Genomic DNA, 15,633 nt, shown 5'->3' with positions numbered 1-15,633 from the left:
GAACAATCAGAAGGATAACTACGAGCTGATGTACCCGGTGATAGGCGCCGTATACCTCGAGCCGGCAAAACCACTAGGGACTGACCTCTTTGGAAGGGAAATTAGGGATCCCAAATTCAAATAACTAGCGGCCGTAACCGCAGACGGCAAAGAAGAATGGGAAACTTATGACATTCTAGACCGCAAAAAGTACCGACGCGGCCATGGCACTCTCGAGTACCATTAATTGGTATCATGGAAATGGAACCAGCGGTGCCCAACTTTCAACTAGTGGGTTAAAATATTAGAAGAATACATATGAACACAAACACTAGTTAATGAAGACCTCCGGCCGCGATTATATATATAAATTAGTATTTTAAATTATAATGCGGGAGCCATTTTTGTTACGTACGTGACAGTAAATTTAGAGTTAACACAAAGCTAGCCTTGTCGATATGACATATATTCGATGATATGTGATCTACACTGTTGAAGCATCATCGCTTATGCATGTTGGGACGAGAATAAGAAGGGAGAATGATCAACAGCTGGAATGAAGCTGCTCCCATGGCTGTTTTTACGAGACTATAGACCTGTATAAGTTGAGATTAATATTATTGGGGGTCGGGGTGGTCTCGTTCCCAGACGTCACAAAGGCTGCGTCGGGGTTTGGGTCATTAGAAGGTGCATGACTTCATGCTGGAAATATGGGGCTTTCGAGGGAAGATTATATCGACCGGAACGTAATTTCACGAGCCCAATCAAGCGCCATGAGCTATACAGATATGGACTGTGCGGAAGCCAAATCGAAGCAGTTCGATGCTCTATGGCAGGAATATTACATATATGTATATGCTTCAGGACAAAAGCTATTCACTCAGTTATTGATGTTGTGAATAGTGAGGTAAAACCTCTTACCACAGTGTATATCTAGTTAGATGGCCGAGAATTTTAATTTTGGAGATTATCAAATCTATAAACTTATACCTTATTAAGAACTAACTATATATATACACCTTATCTTAGCATTCTGACTGCCATGAGGGTAGAGTAGTCACGCATGGGGTCTCATTAGTTTTTCTACCAATGTTTAGATTTCGGATTTTTTTACATTAGTGCATTATTGAGCATACAATTGAGTGGACGCAGAACTCTACAAGTAATTTTTTCATTCGCCTTATACTCAAGCTCTACGAAGCTACTTAGTTTGTACTTCTTCCCCCCTTACGTACCTAGGTTTCGATGTATTTGCATTGTACATGTACGTATACTTCCGGTCACAAGAATGTTTAACAATAGGTATGGTGTTAGTAATATGGTATCTACTATCCACTTATTTTCTGTAACCAAATTCTTCATTGAGCTCAGGTTGACTAGCTTCGAACTAGCCAGTTCGATTCCTTTCAGCTTTGTGAGGAATTAGTGTTGCTCGCGTGGTGCATCCTAATCCAGACAGGCGAGGTATCTCCAACCTGGCGTGCAGCACTGCGCCGCTTGGCTATCAGACATCTCAAGATGGTGTTGTTATACATGAATAATTGAAGGTATTAAGAACATAGCCATTATACCTCTGCAGCTCTGCATGCGTCGTGACATAACATATTATGTTCATCTGATGTGAACGGTATTCAGATGCATTAACAGCATCCAAGACACAGTGTTCGAATGTTCATGCCCACAAGGCTGCAGGTAACCGTATAGTTTCTAAAATTAAACAAATCGATGTCATCGTAGGATTTCTATGATGGCAAAGGATCGGTCCCGTCGGAACCTCGCAGCCGGGTTGTGATTGGAATGGTGGGACTACGAGGTATGTGGAAGAAACCGGAGAGTGTGCTGGTGGAGCATGTTCTGCATGTTCTTTCTCTTCTTGGGGTAGCTGGTGTTGGGTGTGCGGACTTCTAGAAGTCTGCAAGGTTATTCGCATCCAATTTATATACAACGACCCTGAGATCAAGGCTACCCTTTAAGGGTCCTCAAAATATTTGTAGCGTGAGATCGTATATCTCGGCTGAGGAGCAAGGACCATGGCTGTCGTCGCAGATATGGTTCCTGTACAGCTTTTGACTTGAGATAAGATGGTTCGCCCGCGCGCGGCGTTAAGATGTGAAACTCGCGTGGGCCTTGGACGCCTCAGATGGGCGGATTAAACAGTCGAGGACCGGGGCTTCTGACCTAGCCCTGCAGCTTCAACGACAGCGAGAAAGGAAACAAAAAACTTTGCTCATCTGCATTCTGCGTTTGCTCTGGTAGGCATTTAACCCGAGCAGGTGGCTCGTTCCCTTTTGGATTGCTTGCCGTCTCAGGATTGGTAGACACCTTGACCGACGCTAGCTTCACTTTGGCACTGGTTTCGCTGTTCCCGGTTGCAGACGCAGTGGTGGGCAGATAATTTACTTTCGGAAGTAATAGCACCCTAGTTTATTGGTTGTCGACGGCTCGAAATTAAACTCGCTATCCATAAATAGGAGTATAGGAATCGTGGTATCTATGGCGGAATGATTCAGCCTCAGACGAGGTCAGATATCCCACTGCCGTTAGAGGTCTGCGTGAGGCGTATATAGGCTTCAACATTTTCCCTTCTCCCTGAGGTTGAGAATCCTTTATTTCAGCTTGGTTGGTTGGGCATCTTTGTGCTTTTTTATCGTAGTTTCGACGCTCCTAGCGCCGGGTCATTCCTTTCTGTCACCCCTCTCCGTTCCTGCTATTGAACTCGAAGCTCGTGAATTCGTGAACAGTTAACTTTGCAAGGGACTAACAAAGTTCCCACCAATTTACCCCTGCAGCGAAGCATCATATCCGAGCAGCATACAGCGTACATACCAAGCGTCGGCTCCACCATCTGCCACCGGGCCTCTGATTCTCTGACTGAGAATTCTTCCGGCTACCAGGGGCGGCATTAATATATAAAGTAAAAGCAAAGGTGTCGCTTCTCTTTTCGAGGCCTTCCCTCTTACTGACTCAACGGAATCGACTTCTGTTTCTTGTTTTTTCTTTCTTTGGCTTCGATCCTTCGACCTTCGGTCCTTCCACTGTAAGCAATCGAATTCTCCCTAACCCTCTTTCCCCCCCCTCTTCTCGCCTCGCCGTCTGAGGTGCGGCACGGATCGTTTCTCACTGTCTCGTTCGTTGTAGGTCGTTTTGTCCTTGAGGCCACTTGCACTTGCTGGGCATCAGGTTCGGTGACATTGCATTGGCTGCTTGGTTGGTTAGCTCGAAGGCAGCTTCCGGACTGGTGTGGCGGTTAACTGCATTGCATTGTCTTCTGTCGTCTGTCGTCTTCGTCAGCTCCCCAACACCACGTTTCCGTCCCCCCTTAAAAACCTCCAACCTCCAACCGACATCCAGTCAGCCTTCATGATCGTGCCGCTGAGGAAGCACTTTTCCTAGCGAATCTTTTCAGCAAGGAAAACTCCTTTGAGGTCAGCAGGAACTGCAGGAGATTGAAATCTTCTTCACCGACTCCGGTAGTCCTCCGACCCTCGTTACCTTACGATCTTACATTTGAATCAATACTTCATACCTAGTCACTGGTGCAAGCATCCGTTTTCAAAGGTACGTTCCCGCCAGATGCTCGGACATCACCAGCTTCGAGCCCGAGTCCAATATGATGAATACTAATAATAGCTGGCTACGACGTTTAGTCAAGCATTATAGCCTTGGATCTCAAAATCACGTCCTTCTTGTATTACTGCCCGCCTGCAGAATCTGCTTTTTGAAGAGCATAGCGTCTGCCAACCTTCATTAGTTTATAATATCGCATCGAAAGCACCTATACAAACGCTATATACTATAAAAGTTATATATATACTATATATACGCATTCAGAAAAAATGGCTACCAACCGTAACAGCACTCCCGATGGCTCTGCCTCTTCTCTTCGACCTCCTACCAACCGTGGTCATCATCTTCGTGCCTCTGCGGACATGTCTGGGTTCACCTCTCCTCTCGCAAACTCGCGCCAAATCCGTCCTGCTTCCGAAGTTTACTTGAATGCTGGGACGCCACCAGCTCAAGGATCTGAGGCTGAAGCTTATGATAAGGCTGCCCAAAAATGGCTTGCTGATCTTGAGTCCTACGAAAACACCCTCGATGAGATGGCTGCTGCGACTTTGGACCAAGAATTCAAGGACGAATTGAGCGCCATCGAGCAATGGTTTCGTGTCTTGAGTGCTGCTGAGCGTACTGCAGCCTTGTACGCCTTGTTGCAGCAGACGAGCCCAGTTCAAGTTCGCTTTTTCATTGCAATTCTCCAGCAGATGGCCTCAAGCCAGTCTGGTAAGAAGACTATGTTTCTCTATATCTCTTTTCGCATAATTCGTACGCTAACAGACCTGTGAATGTAGACCCACTCTCGAACAGAATGAGCGAACTAATGGTCGGCGAGCAATCTCGACACTCTTTCCCATCTCGACCACCACCATCCCCTACGACTTTGACCAATCGGAACTCTCAGCTTGATCCGGCGACTGTCAGCGCAATGTTCCCAGAAGCTGCAGCCGCTTTGGCTACTCAAAGGGCTCGATACAGCCAGGTTTCTGGTGTTACCCCTGGTACCAAGTCCAATAGGAATAGTGCTATCTTTGAGACCAAACCTTCGAGCTCCTTGTCCACCATGACTTTGGCAAACAACCCACCTGCTTCTCCTTGGAGGCGCGATGAGAGCGTTCCACAACCTGGTGCAAACGGAAACGAAAACAGACCCAAGTCAGGACAAGATAACAAACCTGCTTCTAAGGAAAGCATGGGTAACTGGCAAGCCCCTCCACGTTCTGCAGGCATACGTTCTCCAGGTGTTCCGACTACCGGGTCGAACTTGCAGACCACTACGATTACTAGTGTCAATGGTGGCAATGGAAATGTTGAGATGCCTGAGCTTTCTCCCTTCCCACCTGGTGCCAACTGGGCGTCCATGGTTAACACCCCTGTGGTACCAATGTTTGGTAACGATGCTATGTCTGCCCAGGCCAATGCTGATATGGTGGCCAATGCTACCGCTATGAAGCTTGCCGCCATGTCCACTGTCAATAACCGCTTCTTGATCGACTCCGATGTTCGCAAGTACCGTCGCTCCAAGCCCGATGCCGCTAGCATTCTTAGTCCTGGCCTCCCGCCAAACCAGCAACAGATCCCGGCTATTACGCAAAACGTTATTATGTATAACGAGCGTGGACAGCCTGTCCAAATTCCTGCCGCTGCAGTTCAGGTAGCTGCGGCCCAGCAGCAACTTGCTGGCCAACCTTCACCAGGCCTACAGAGCGCTACATACGCTCGTAAGTTAATATTATTTGTGTACGTTGCAAGTCCAAAGCTAATACTGTATTTTGTGCAGACCTTACATCACCTCAAAACAATGGTTTCTTGACTCCAACCTACGGATCCCCTCTTCTCAGTGGTCCCACGCTCTCTCTCAACCAGTTTGTCCATGCTGGTAGTGAAGGTGGTTATCACAGTGACCATTCCGACCTGACTGGCCGTGGCCGAAGCCCACGAGGAGGTCGACGAGGAAGCAGCAAGCCACCAGAAGACCCAACTGATATCACCCTCTTGAACGATATTCCTGCTTGGTTGCGAAGCTTGAGGCTCCACAAGTACACCGATAATCTCAAGGATCTCAAATGGCAAGAACTTGTTCTGCTTGATGACGAAGCCCTCGAGAAACGTGGGGTTGCAGCTGTTGGTGCCCGTCGCAAGATGCTGAAGGTAAAACTTAATTCTCGAATATAAAACGTGTTAGGATATCAGGACGCTAACTATGGATTTCTTCCAATAGGTCTTTGAACAAGTCCGTGACGCTAAGACCGACGGCAAGTTGCCTGCATAGAAAAATGTTCTAGCTCCTGTATAGGGCCGGCATGAGACCAGATACCCTCATTTATAGAATCCGCTCTTTCAGTAGTACTTAGGTATCTCTAGTACAATTGCGAGCCATTAGCTTTCATTTCTTGCTTCTCCTTCACGACCTTAACTCGCGATTGCCTTCTCCTTCCCCTTCTTCTCCTCCTTCTTTTTACCTAACGCGCCATAATATTCTCTCTTTCTATTCCTAATGCGCATATGCATCATGCAAGCAAAGCTTTGTACGAGTTGATGAGATCCATTCATGTTCATAAATTTCGATATTTCTACCTTTCCTAGCGATGTTTCAACAGCTTGATTCGCACCAATCAAGAGTTCCATGGCCATCCCCTCTTCCATCCAAAAGCTCTATTTCCACTCTCCGTTTTTCCGTAGAAAATAAGTAACTCACGAATGCATATGTCCAAAATAGTAAAGTGGGATTGATATCGATGACTAGATGCTGCGGGGTCTGTGCGTTGGCAGCAGCCCATTGCAGCTGCACCGAAAAAAAATATTTGATGCGAACCAGCCAACACCAACTTCCGAATAGGCGGGATCTAACCTTACGACAGTCTCGAAGTCATCGGCACACAATCAACTTTTCATTCCTTAGCCAGAGGCAGTTCTCCATCACGTACGGCGTAGTTGTATGTAATCCGAAGATATTTGCGCCCATCTAATCGAACATTCATCCGTCCTTTTCAGCCGCTCGACCGGCAAGATAACCACCCACCATGTCGAATAACCAGTTCACTCCGAACCCTCTACGGCCGTATTATGTCCCTCCAGCTCACGACTTTCTCACCGGGAAGCTGTCTACGGCTACAAGCTCATCAGCTACGACCCTTGCTTCTACATCCGCCCGCAATGCCGCTGCTGCTTCTCCGTCCTACATCAGCTCCGCTACACGCGACATGCTGTCCGACCTCGATTACTCAGAATATCTCGAAACTCCGAGTGTTACTGTTATGATACGGGATATGATCGATACTGCCATGATGAGGTATACTAGTGTGCTGATATTGCAGCCGTTTAAGGTAGCGAAGACGGTTATGCAGTGTCAGTATGTGCCTAGGCAACCTAGTGGGAAAGCTGGTGAACGAGTGGCAGGTACAGGAAGTCGGAGCAGACGGAGTAGCGAAGTCTCGCCTGGATTTACAGAGTATGGAGGAGAGTGGGGTGGTCAGGCAAATGTGAGGAACGAGAGTAGCTTGAGCTAGGAGATTAGAATTTTGCTGATTCGGCCGTGCACGCTTAGGGCGAAGATTCCGAAGACGACGATCCACCATATTTCGCTTCAAACGACAATGTTGATGAAGCCGGATCCTGGTCGGGGAGCCAAAGGAGGAAAAGAGAACGAGATCCTAGTAGAGGCCGAAAGATGACGGATCGAAGCGGGAGGATGATCACCGATGCTACAAATGCAGCTCCTCAGACGGACAAACCAGAACATTCGTGGCAGATCAGTCCTCGGAAGGTTGGCTCGGTGGCAGACATGTTGGGAGCAATATGGAATAAGGAGGGTGTATGGGGAATATGGAAGGGTAAGGATTTTGCCCGTTATATTTCAGCCTCCTTGCTGATATCTTGAGTTAGGGTCGAACTCGACATTCGTATATACAATCCTGACGTCCACACTGGAGGCTTGGACACAATCGTTCCTTTCAGCAGTAGTCAACATTCCAGACCCTTCGATAACAGAGGTCATTGACTCCCCATCCCCAATAACAGCGCTATGCATTGTCGTAGCGTCTTCAGCTATTACAGCACTTCTTCTCGCTCCGCTTGATATTGTTCGAACGAGAATAATTATGGCGCCTTCAGACGACAAACCGCGGACCATGCTTCCGCTCCTTCAGTCCCTACCATCGTATCTCTGCCCGCCATCCCTCGCTTTCCCGACAGCCCTTCATGCCGCACTCCCCGCCTTCATTTCTACGGGTGTGCCTTACTACCTCCGTATGAATTACGGTATCGACCCTGTTGTGCGCCCGGCTATGTACACAATGTGTACGTTCTTTTCATCCACAGCAGAGCTATTCATCCGACTACCACTAGAAACCAGCTTAAGGAGAGGACAACTCGCTGTTGCCGCACCCAGAAAGACAATTGTGCCAACTGGCAGTTATTACGGGTCCTTCGGTACCCTGTGGAGCATCTATCAGACCGAGGAAAGCGGTGGGACGACCGGCATCGAAGGACTATATAGAGGATGGAAAGTTGGAATGTGGGGTTTACTAGGCACATGGGCAATGGGAGCGTTCGGTGGGGCGACCGCGGGTGGAACCGGTGCGCCTTTCTAAATCCTCAGTTTTGGGATGGAAGGGGACCGAAAGTTTTTGGTTGCGAGTTCATGAACTTATGACACCGGATTTTGCAGCCTTCGGGCGGGGGTTAAAACTTTTACCAAATGGAGTTCTCGGCTTGGCACTTATTCGTGTTTCTTTGCTTTAATTGGCGTTTTCTCATTTTTTGAGATTGACTTCAAGTATATAGCTTTAGAAACAAAGGACGACTCTTCTCTCTTGTATGCGTCAATACTACTCATCTCATATTCACTCCTATCAAACGATGCTTGAAGATTTTGGAAAGGCTTGTATGCTGCCGTGATCCGGGGAGATATCATTTCCGTCAAAGCCGTACATATCTGAATTCTGAGGCTAACGCTACAGTGTATATATAAACCTAGCTAGCTTTGATATAAGAAGCATAGGTATCTCCAGAAGCCAGTTGTATATGTCTAGCGGACCCAGCTTTATAGGTTCTCAACATTAGAATCCTCCATTTCGAATACCAATATTTCCTACGACCTAAGCTTAGGCTTCTGGAAATTTAATATCTCATAAACGAACAATAGTACTCCGGGAGCTAACCCTAATTAAAACAGTACCTCTTTCAAACCGCAAGTCAACGGTGATCTTCAATATTTCAACTGTAGCAATCAAAGTTGTCTATAACTAGATTCTCCTTTGGCGGAGTTAAACAGCAGAACCGTTATAGATAGATACCATGGCTCGAATTCCACGGTAAAATTCGACCTAGCTTGTATCGGTGTGAGTTGGTCCACTGTGCAACTGGAAATTTGGATTTCGGGGCGGCTATTTATCTCATACAAGGTGCTGGACCTATATACACCATGGATGGTAGATGCTCGAGAAGAATGGATTGAAGCGTTAGGAATACGGATCATAAGATCTGTACATATAAGAAGAAGTTTCGGGTTCTATCGGCGTATATTACCGATTTTTACTCTATAAACTAGGTATTTGACTTTCTATGATAGTTAGAAGAAATTACATACTTTCCCACCTGAATATAGATAGTTGGATATGCTTATTTCCCAGTCTACCGTATATCGGTTTTATCCACCGGACACTGGATTCAGTTGCTAGCATTTGTTGGATTCTGGGGGGAACTGTGTTGTTAAGGGTGCTTGTGCTAGCCTCGAAGCTAATCTACGTCATGAATTCCTCAGCTGCTAAGTTCATTTCATACTATTAAGTCTCCCTTGCCTTGTGGTCCAAGCATGCTCTAGTGACGATTGGCTTAAAGAACCTTCGGATTTTCTATCGACAACTCCAGGAATTGGGATCTCGACTCTTCGACCGAACCTGGTCTTAATTAAGCTTGCCAGGATCATTTTGCGGGAAGGTGCTTTTTTGGGAAGTCAAGTTTCGCTTGGTCATACGAACTTCTACGGCCGGAGCCTTATCAGTTGCGCGCGATTTATAACGAGAGACGCAAACCAGCAAGTGCAAAATTTCCGAATTTTTAAAACTGAGCCGGAAGTCTTGCCTGTGCTATTCTATTCGAATTCGACATCATCAGTAAATTCTCCCAGGTAATCGTTGAGATATCGTCATCATGCCTCAATACAAATCATCACCAGCCGCTTTGATATCAATCCCGGTCTCGCCATTGACCCCAGCAGCGTTTGCTCCATTCGGCACCATCATCGAGAATCCAAGATCTGCTCCAACATCCGCAACAGTAAACCAAGGCACTGCCGAAAAGTACCCAGAAATCTCACCGTTCATTTCATACGCAGCACCTTCTGGGAAGAGTGCATCGGGTCGTCTCAACCTTTTCGTTTGTAATCCTCGAAAACTTGGCGACAATGGCCGGACTTTTACAGTACATATCCTTGAACGTCATCCATATACGACACAGACATTCATACCTATAGGGCTGGATAAAAGCGATCCTGCAAGGAAATACCTGGTCATTGTTGCTCCTACGCTTGATCTTGCATCTGATGGAGTAAAGCATGCATCAAGGCCACCTCCGTATCCCTTGAAAGAGAAGAAGAGGGTTGGGATTAGAGGCTCACCTCCATATCCGGTACCACCCCACGGAACTGTTGATACACCGGAGACAGAGGATTCTACTCTTGACACTTCAGGGACGGTTAAACCGAAGGGACGAGGGCTGCCGGATTTGAGCAATATCCGGGCGTTTATGTGTCGCGGAGATCAGGCAGTCACATATGGCGTTGGAACATGGCACGCACCTATGGTTGTTCTCGGCGAGGGACCAATTGAATTCGTTGTCGTTATGCATGAGAATGGAGTCCCCGTAGAGGATTGCGAGGAATGCGAGATTGAAGGTGGGAGGGTTAAAGTCGAGATCGGAGACCAAGGACAGATAAAGGCAAAGCTTTGAGAATATAAACATATATTCATATTGGCATTGAAAAGTAATATGGTTTTCTTATATTCCCCAAATTGACCACTTTTGAGCGTTTCTAGGGATATCAGGTCAGGCGATCGGTTTTTATGTACACTAGCAGGGTATCGGATGCTTTCGTTTCTTGACCAGACTAAACGGTCGACTTTTATATAATACAAAAAGAAGATATCTATAATTCATCAATCGTAAGACCGCAATTAGGCGTCCTGGGAGGTAGAGGCTTAATAAACATCCTCGGGACTGACGAGAAATTCTTCTCCTTTTTCCCGTATACTTTCCTTCTTGACATCTCTCTTCATCGGTTTCCTCATATCTAATGGACTGTTAGCCACTTCCAGAATATATATACTAGAGAACGGGGAAGGGGAAAGTATACCGTATGCATCTTCAGCCTCTGCCCCACCACCAGCACTATAATACCCCACCACCCTCCTGTAGACACTATACCCCATTTTCTTATACATATTCACTGCTAGCTCATTGCTAACTCTCACATATAAATCGACGAAGTATCCATCATAAACTTCCTCACTAACTCTCTCCAACTCTTCCATTAGTACTTTCGCCAGCCCGAGCCGTCGGTACGCCGGTGCAACCGTCAAAGCCGTAACGTGACCGTGCCATTCCTTCCCCTCGCCTTCAGCCTTTCCCATAATATACGCCATTATTGTCCCTGTGGGGGATACGACTACTAAGAAGAGTTTGGGCCATCTGGAGAGGTAGGAGAGGTAGAAGCTTATGTCGTAGTTTTCAGTGAGAACGTCGAGGTTGGTGGGGTTGAAGGAGAAGAGATCTACGGCAGTGAAGGGGCGTATGGATGCCATTTTTGCTAGAGATGTAGGACGGGCTACGGAGTAGATGAGATAGCTTTGAGGGTGGTTGAGGTTGGTCAATTGGAGCGGCTGGCGGATTTGCGCCGCATTGAAGGGTTGTTGTGGGCACAGCGAAGCATCAAGAACATCCAGGAAAGGAAGTGGAGATTTGACTGGGATCTTGGAATGGCAACGCAAAAAGTACCACATCGAACTTGATTTGGTGCATGCTTGATATTCAGGCTGTACAGTCAGTATTTGGGTTATGACTATTTGGTTATCAAACTTGTTACAATTGTATGAGTACAATCGCTATAACATTAAGAACTAGTACCTACTGGATAAATCGCCAACAGAGGCTTGCGGCTGAATTCTATGAGCTGAAATCCGCGTGCCACATGAAATTCGTCGCCAACCCCGGATTCGAGATTCACGCTAAAGTCGTTCAACATGCTCGTAACGACTATATAGGATTATAATCAATGGCGTATTCAAATTTTAGATGAATGAAATGCGGAATCTGAACCAAGAAGCCCTTAATAGCTTAACCTATTACAAGTGAGATCGTTGGGTTTGAATCTAGATCTTTAACGGTGGCCCATTCGTGGTTGCCTCGCGCGCTAGATCTATAGAGAAGGAGGACTTTCCTCGTGCGACATCTCACTCTACAGTTGAATTGAGGCGAGAAGAAATTATACATTTGTACCGATCTGCAATTCGAGGCTTATACCCCCTAGGTTGGGTTCTATCACAAACTCATCATTGCGTTATTATTTTCTATAGATAGGACCAATTTTTCGCATTCTGAGTTTTGATCGATGTGCAAGCCTCTGACCCCTAAGATAAATTGTGAGCAGGGAATATTAATGCTTTTTGACTTCAATTTCGGAAACATCGAATTTATTCAAGTGACCCTGCTATATGGCTATAGAAGCCATAGTTCAGCTTGTTAACATATCATATATTACGAAGGTTTCCGTAAGAATATCATTCATAAAAGAGGCTATCTGTAGGTTGTAAAGTTATGCTACAGGACTACGCACAAACGGGTGAGAGCTTAACTAATGGAATCGGATCATTTTTTGTTTCGCTCTAAATATAGGCTCTGCTGCAAATTCATCCGGATTTTATGTCTATATCAGCACTATCACGGAATGAAATGGCAGAACTCAATATATATATATATAAGCGCTGTTATATTAAATCCTTTCTAGAGATTCAACCTGGCGCGAGTTTATTCCAATTGTTAGCAACTGGAATTCTTGCCGGTATCTGAACGTCTCCAAAGCATGGGGGTGTTCGAAGTTACTTTTGTCAGAATGTCGGGAAATGAGGAGATAGAAGGAGCGTTCGGATATGCCGAAATACAACTGACTACACCAACAAACGATTATCTTCTTATGTGTACTAGTATACTCCATACCGTTAGTTTCGCTATCGAGGGGCGCCAGGCGCGGGTGGTGTTCGCAAGACTTAACCCTTCACTTCAAGCATGTTATAGTTATATGCGGCATCCAGATCCAACAATATGTTTTGCAATCCAGATTCTCGCTTTGGTTTCTTGTGTCCCATTCGATTGGGTTTCTTGCAACTACATACCTACCTAGGTACTTAGGTAGTATGTATTATAGCTCTGTCCTATCTGGAAGGAAAAGTTATGAAAGCGACATGAATGCAACATAACACCTAAGCAACTGATTAAACATGTTGGATCAAGACAATCAATGAGAAACAAAGACTGGTTAATGTTCGCCGCCATAAGTGATAAATTAAATCTGGCTCTGAATTTTTATGACAAGGCAATTGAGACAATCACTGGGCAGAAATGCAACCAATTAGCCAATACAATTAACTTAGAAATCTGGAACCCCCAAGCTCTTCTTGCGTATACGTAAGTATATATACATGCAATCGAAACTTACGATCGTCCAACTTTAGTTTATGAAACCAACATCGACCCGGTCAAAATATGTTCGCAAGACCACCTAAACGAAAATAGTACCTGATAGCGATTCAGAATCTACCACACGGCAAGATTTGTCCCCCTTTTTCTCTTTGTGCATGAAAATGTGTGCTATTTATGCCCTGCTACTTCAACAGGATTATATCCTCGCTGTAACTCCCAGTCAAACCGGAGGAGTTGCGGTGGCAAGAAGGATTCGACTAGCTGGGGGTTAATGACACAACTTGATAACTGCTGCATAACTTAAGACGTGCAAACTTAGGTTATCTAATCGCATATCGATTCCGTGGTCTTCCAGGATGTGCTTCGAGGATGGTATTCCCCTGAATATATATCGGCTAATCCACAGTTGTCAGTGGACGTCCCTTCAAGTACTCCTCATTACTTTGAATGAGTTTTTTTGCGACTACATTTCTATTCCCTTCAGATATTTTCGCCTGGCAATATTCGATAGAACAGCTATGGCTTATCAGCTATATCGATATAACGCTGAGGCCTCGGCTGCCCTACTGGCTGCGGGGTTCTTTTGCTTGATTCTCACGTTTTCGGCTTATCGAATGTATACGACGAGGTCATGGTTTATGTGCATCAGCATTGTTGCTATAATCAGTAAGTGTTCCTCTCAATTTAAGTACCTAGATGTATTTTATCGACTAGGATTATGATATATACTGATAGATATGATGGCGAGCAGTGGAGATAATCGGTCTCCTCACTCGATCCCTGTCAATTCTGCAGCCACAGAATTTCAGTGCATTCGTTGCAAGCGTAATCCTCCTAACGTATGTAGCATCGTATGAGAAAAAATGATAGCGAGATATGTCGCTAACGTTATATCTGACTCTTGTAATACAGCCTCGCACCATCGGTTCAAGCTGCCAGTCTGTACACGCTTGGCGGCCGTGTAATTCGACAATCCACGCCATCGGATAAGCAAGATGTCGCTACGTTATGGTTCCAACCTCAATACCTGACGGTGGCATTTATTGCACAAAACATACTAGCAATTGCAATTCAACTCTTCGGAATTGGATACTTTATTAGTGCTGTCACGGCCGAAGCTCGAAAAGACGTTGATCCTACCCCAGAATTACAACGAGCAATGCATGTTCTGGTGTTTGGATTCTCTTTTCAGATTTTGACACTCATTTTCTTCCTTATTCTTACTACGAGGTTCCAGATCAAGTCGTTTGATTGGTTGCCGCAGTTGAAGGGTAGAGGATTATCAGAGAAAGTGGTTAGGACTATATTCTATGTCTTGTATCTTTCGACGGTTCTTCTCATGGTATGATATAGCCGGCACCATGGCACCTTTTAAAATGACAAGGATACTAGATATATATAGAAACTAACCTGATATTTGCATACAGATCCGAACATTATACCGCCTTAACCAGTTCGTAGCAGAAACGACATTATCGAGTTCGTTTCTAGTTACGCAGGAGTGGCCGTTCTGGGTATTTGAGATTTTTGTCGTCTCTTGTAAGATTATTTCTCCCAAAAAGTTATTATTGAAGCCGAAGACTAACATCTGGTCTATACTTTATAGTAATATATGCGAGCTACTTGGTACCCCAATATCCGGGTAGATGGTTCGAGAGGGGTGGCCCGTTGGAGAATGACTTCGAGACAACGGCTGGACCCTCAAAAGCAAAGCAAGATATTGAAATGGGAACAGATGAGGAGAGTGTTCATGAGATCAGAGATAGTGTCAGGGAGGCATACGGAGAGTTTAAATTTGACTTGTAACTGTTATTAGCATTCCCTGAATTGAATTGCGTGGCCTGAGTATCTACGGTTTACACGATAATTATCAGCGGTTTATACGAGGACGAGGCGTATCACTAGTATTATTTGAAATACGATATCATGTATCAGTGATTAGGTACCTATATACTATCAATCTCAATATGAACCCAAAACAAAAGACTACATGAGAGTATAGAAAAGGCAATATGAAGTCTCAAGAATATATTAATTTGATCTATTGTGTAAGGCTAGTATATATTTGTCTCGTTGCAATTGGAGCTCGTGAAACGGCGTGCAGCCTTTCCGCGGGATCCCTGCACATGCAGCTGGCCACCGACACACGAGCATGCCTGTTGGACGGAACATGCAAATATAAATCCGATTTCGTAATTTCTCTAGGTTCGTCATCAGGAATGTATGATCCATCTCCTGTAACTGCTTTTTATAACCAGAAACTTATATTTTCCAAGTTGTCATGAAGAAGAGTCCATATATTATCCTGGTATATTATAGAAAGCCTGGAAAGATGCATAGAAAAAGGTGTTGGTTCGACTTCGACCCACTCGGAGCTAGCTAAGCTTCTCCTCATCAACCATC

The 15,633-nt window shown here is 45.3% G+C and overlaps 5 protein-coding genes across 5 annotated transcripts; 4 read left to right on the top strand and 1 right to left on the bottom strand.

Annotated features, from left to right (window-relative positions):
• Nucleotides 1-3,815: 3,815 nt before the first annotated feature.
• AOL_s00083g149 (uncharacterized protein) lies at nucleotides 3,816-5,806 on the top strand (the record flags this gene model as incomplete). Its single annotated transcript, XM_011125328.1, has 4 exons — nucleotides 3,816-4,260; nucleotides 4,329-5,255; nucleotides 5,315-5,685; nucleotides 5,756-5,806. 4 exons carry the CDS (start codon nucleotides 3,816-3,818, stop codon nucleotides 5,804-5,806), a joined length of 1,794 nt encoding a protein of 597 aa, XP_011123630.1.
• Nucleotides 5,807-6,557: 751 nt separating this feature from the next.
• Nucleotides 6,558-8,126, top strand: AOL_s00083g148 (uncharacterized protein; the record flags this gene model as incomplete). Its single annotated transcript, XM_011125327.1, has 3 exons — nucleotides 6,558-7,016; nucleotides 7,082-7,367; nucleotides 7,420-8,126. The coding sequence occupies 3 exons, from the start codon at nucleotides 6,558-6,560 to the stop codon at nucleotides 8,124-8,126; spliced, it is 1,452 nt and encodes a 483-aa protein (XP_011123629.1).
• Nucleotides 8,127-9,687: 1,561 nt separating this feature from the next.
• AOL_s00083g147 (uncharacterized protein) lies at nucleotides 9,688-10,485 on the top strand (the record flags this gene model as incomplete). Its single annotated transcript, XM_011125326.1, has 1 exon — nucleotides 9,688-10,485. The coding sequence occupies one exon, from the start codon at nucleotides 9,688-9,690 to the stop codon at nucleotides 10,483-10,485; it is 798 nt and encodes a 265-aa protein (XP_011123628.1).
• A 248-nt stretch (nucleotides 10,486-10,733) lies between these two features.
• Nucleotides 10,734-11,336, bottom strand: AOL_s00083g146 (uncharacterized protein; the record flags this gene model as incomplete). The annotated part of the gene is made up of 2 exons (XM_011125325.1): nucleotides 10,734-10,825; nucleotides 10,889-11,336. 2 exons carry the CDS (start codon nucleotides 11,334-11,336, stop codon nucleotides 10,734-10,736), a joined length of 540 nt encoding a protein of 179 aa, XP_011123627.1.
• A 2,412-nt stretch (nucleotides 11,337-13,748) lies between these two features.
• On the top strand, nucleotides 13,749-15,036 carry AOL_s00083g145 (uncharacterized protein; the record flags this gene model as incomplete). The annotated part of the gene is made up of 5 exons (XM_011125324.1): nucleotides 13,749-13,896; nucleotides 13,982-14,069; nucleotides 14,143-14,572; nucleotides 14,658-14,769; nucleotides 14,837-15,036. 5 exons carry the CDS (start codon nucleotides 13,749-13,751, stop codon nucleotides 15,034-15,036), a joined length of 978 nt encoding a protein of 325 aa, XP_011123626.1.
• Between the last annotated feature and the right edge of the window lie 597 nt (nucleotides 15,037-15,633).

This window comes from Orbilia oligospora (assembly GCF_000225545.1).
Source record: "Orbilia oligospora ATCC 24927 unplaced genomic scaffold scaffold00083, whole genome shotgun sequence".
NCBI classification, from domain to species: Eukaryota; Fungi; Ascomycota; class Orbiliomycetes; order Orbiliales; family Orbiliaceae; genus Orbilia; species Orbilia oligospora.
The sequence above is the reverse complement of the archived record's forward strand: the minus strand, read 5'-3'. Positions and strand labels throughout refer to the sequence as shown.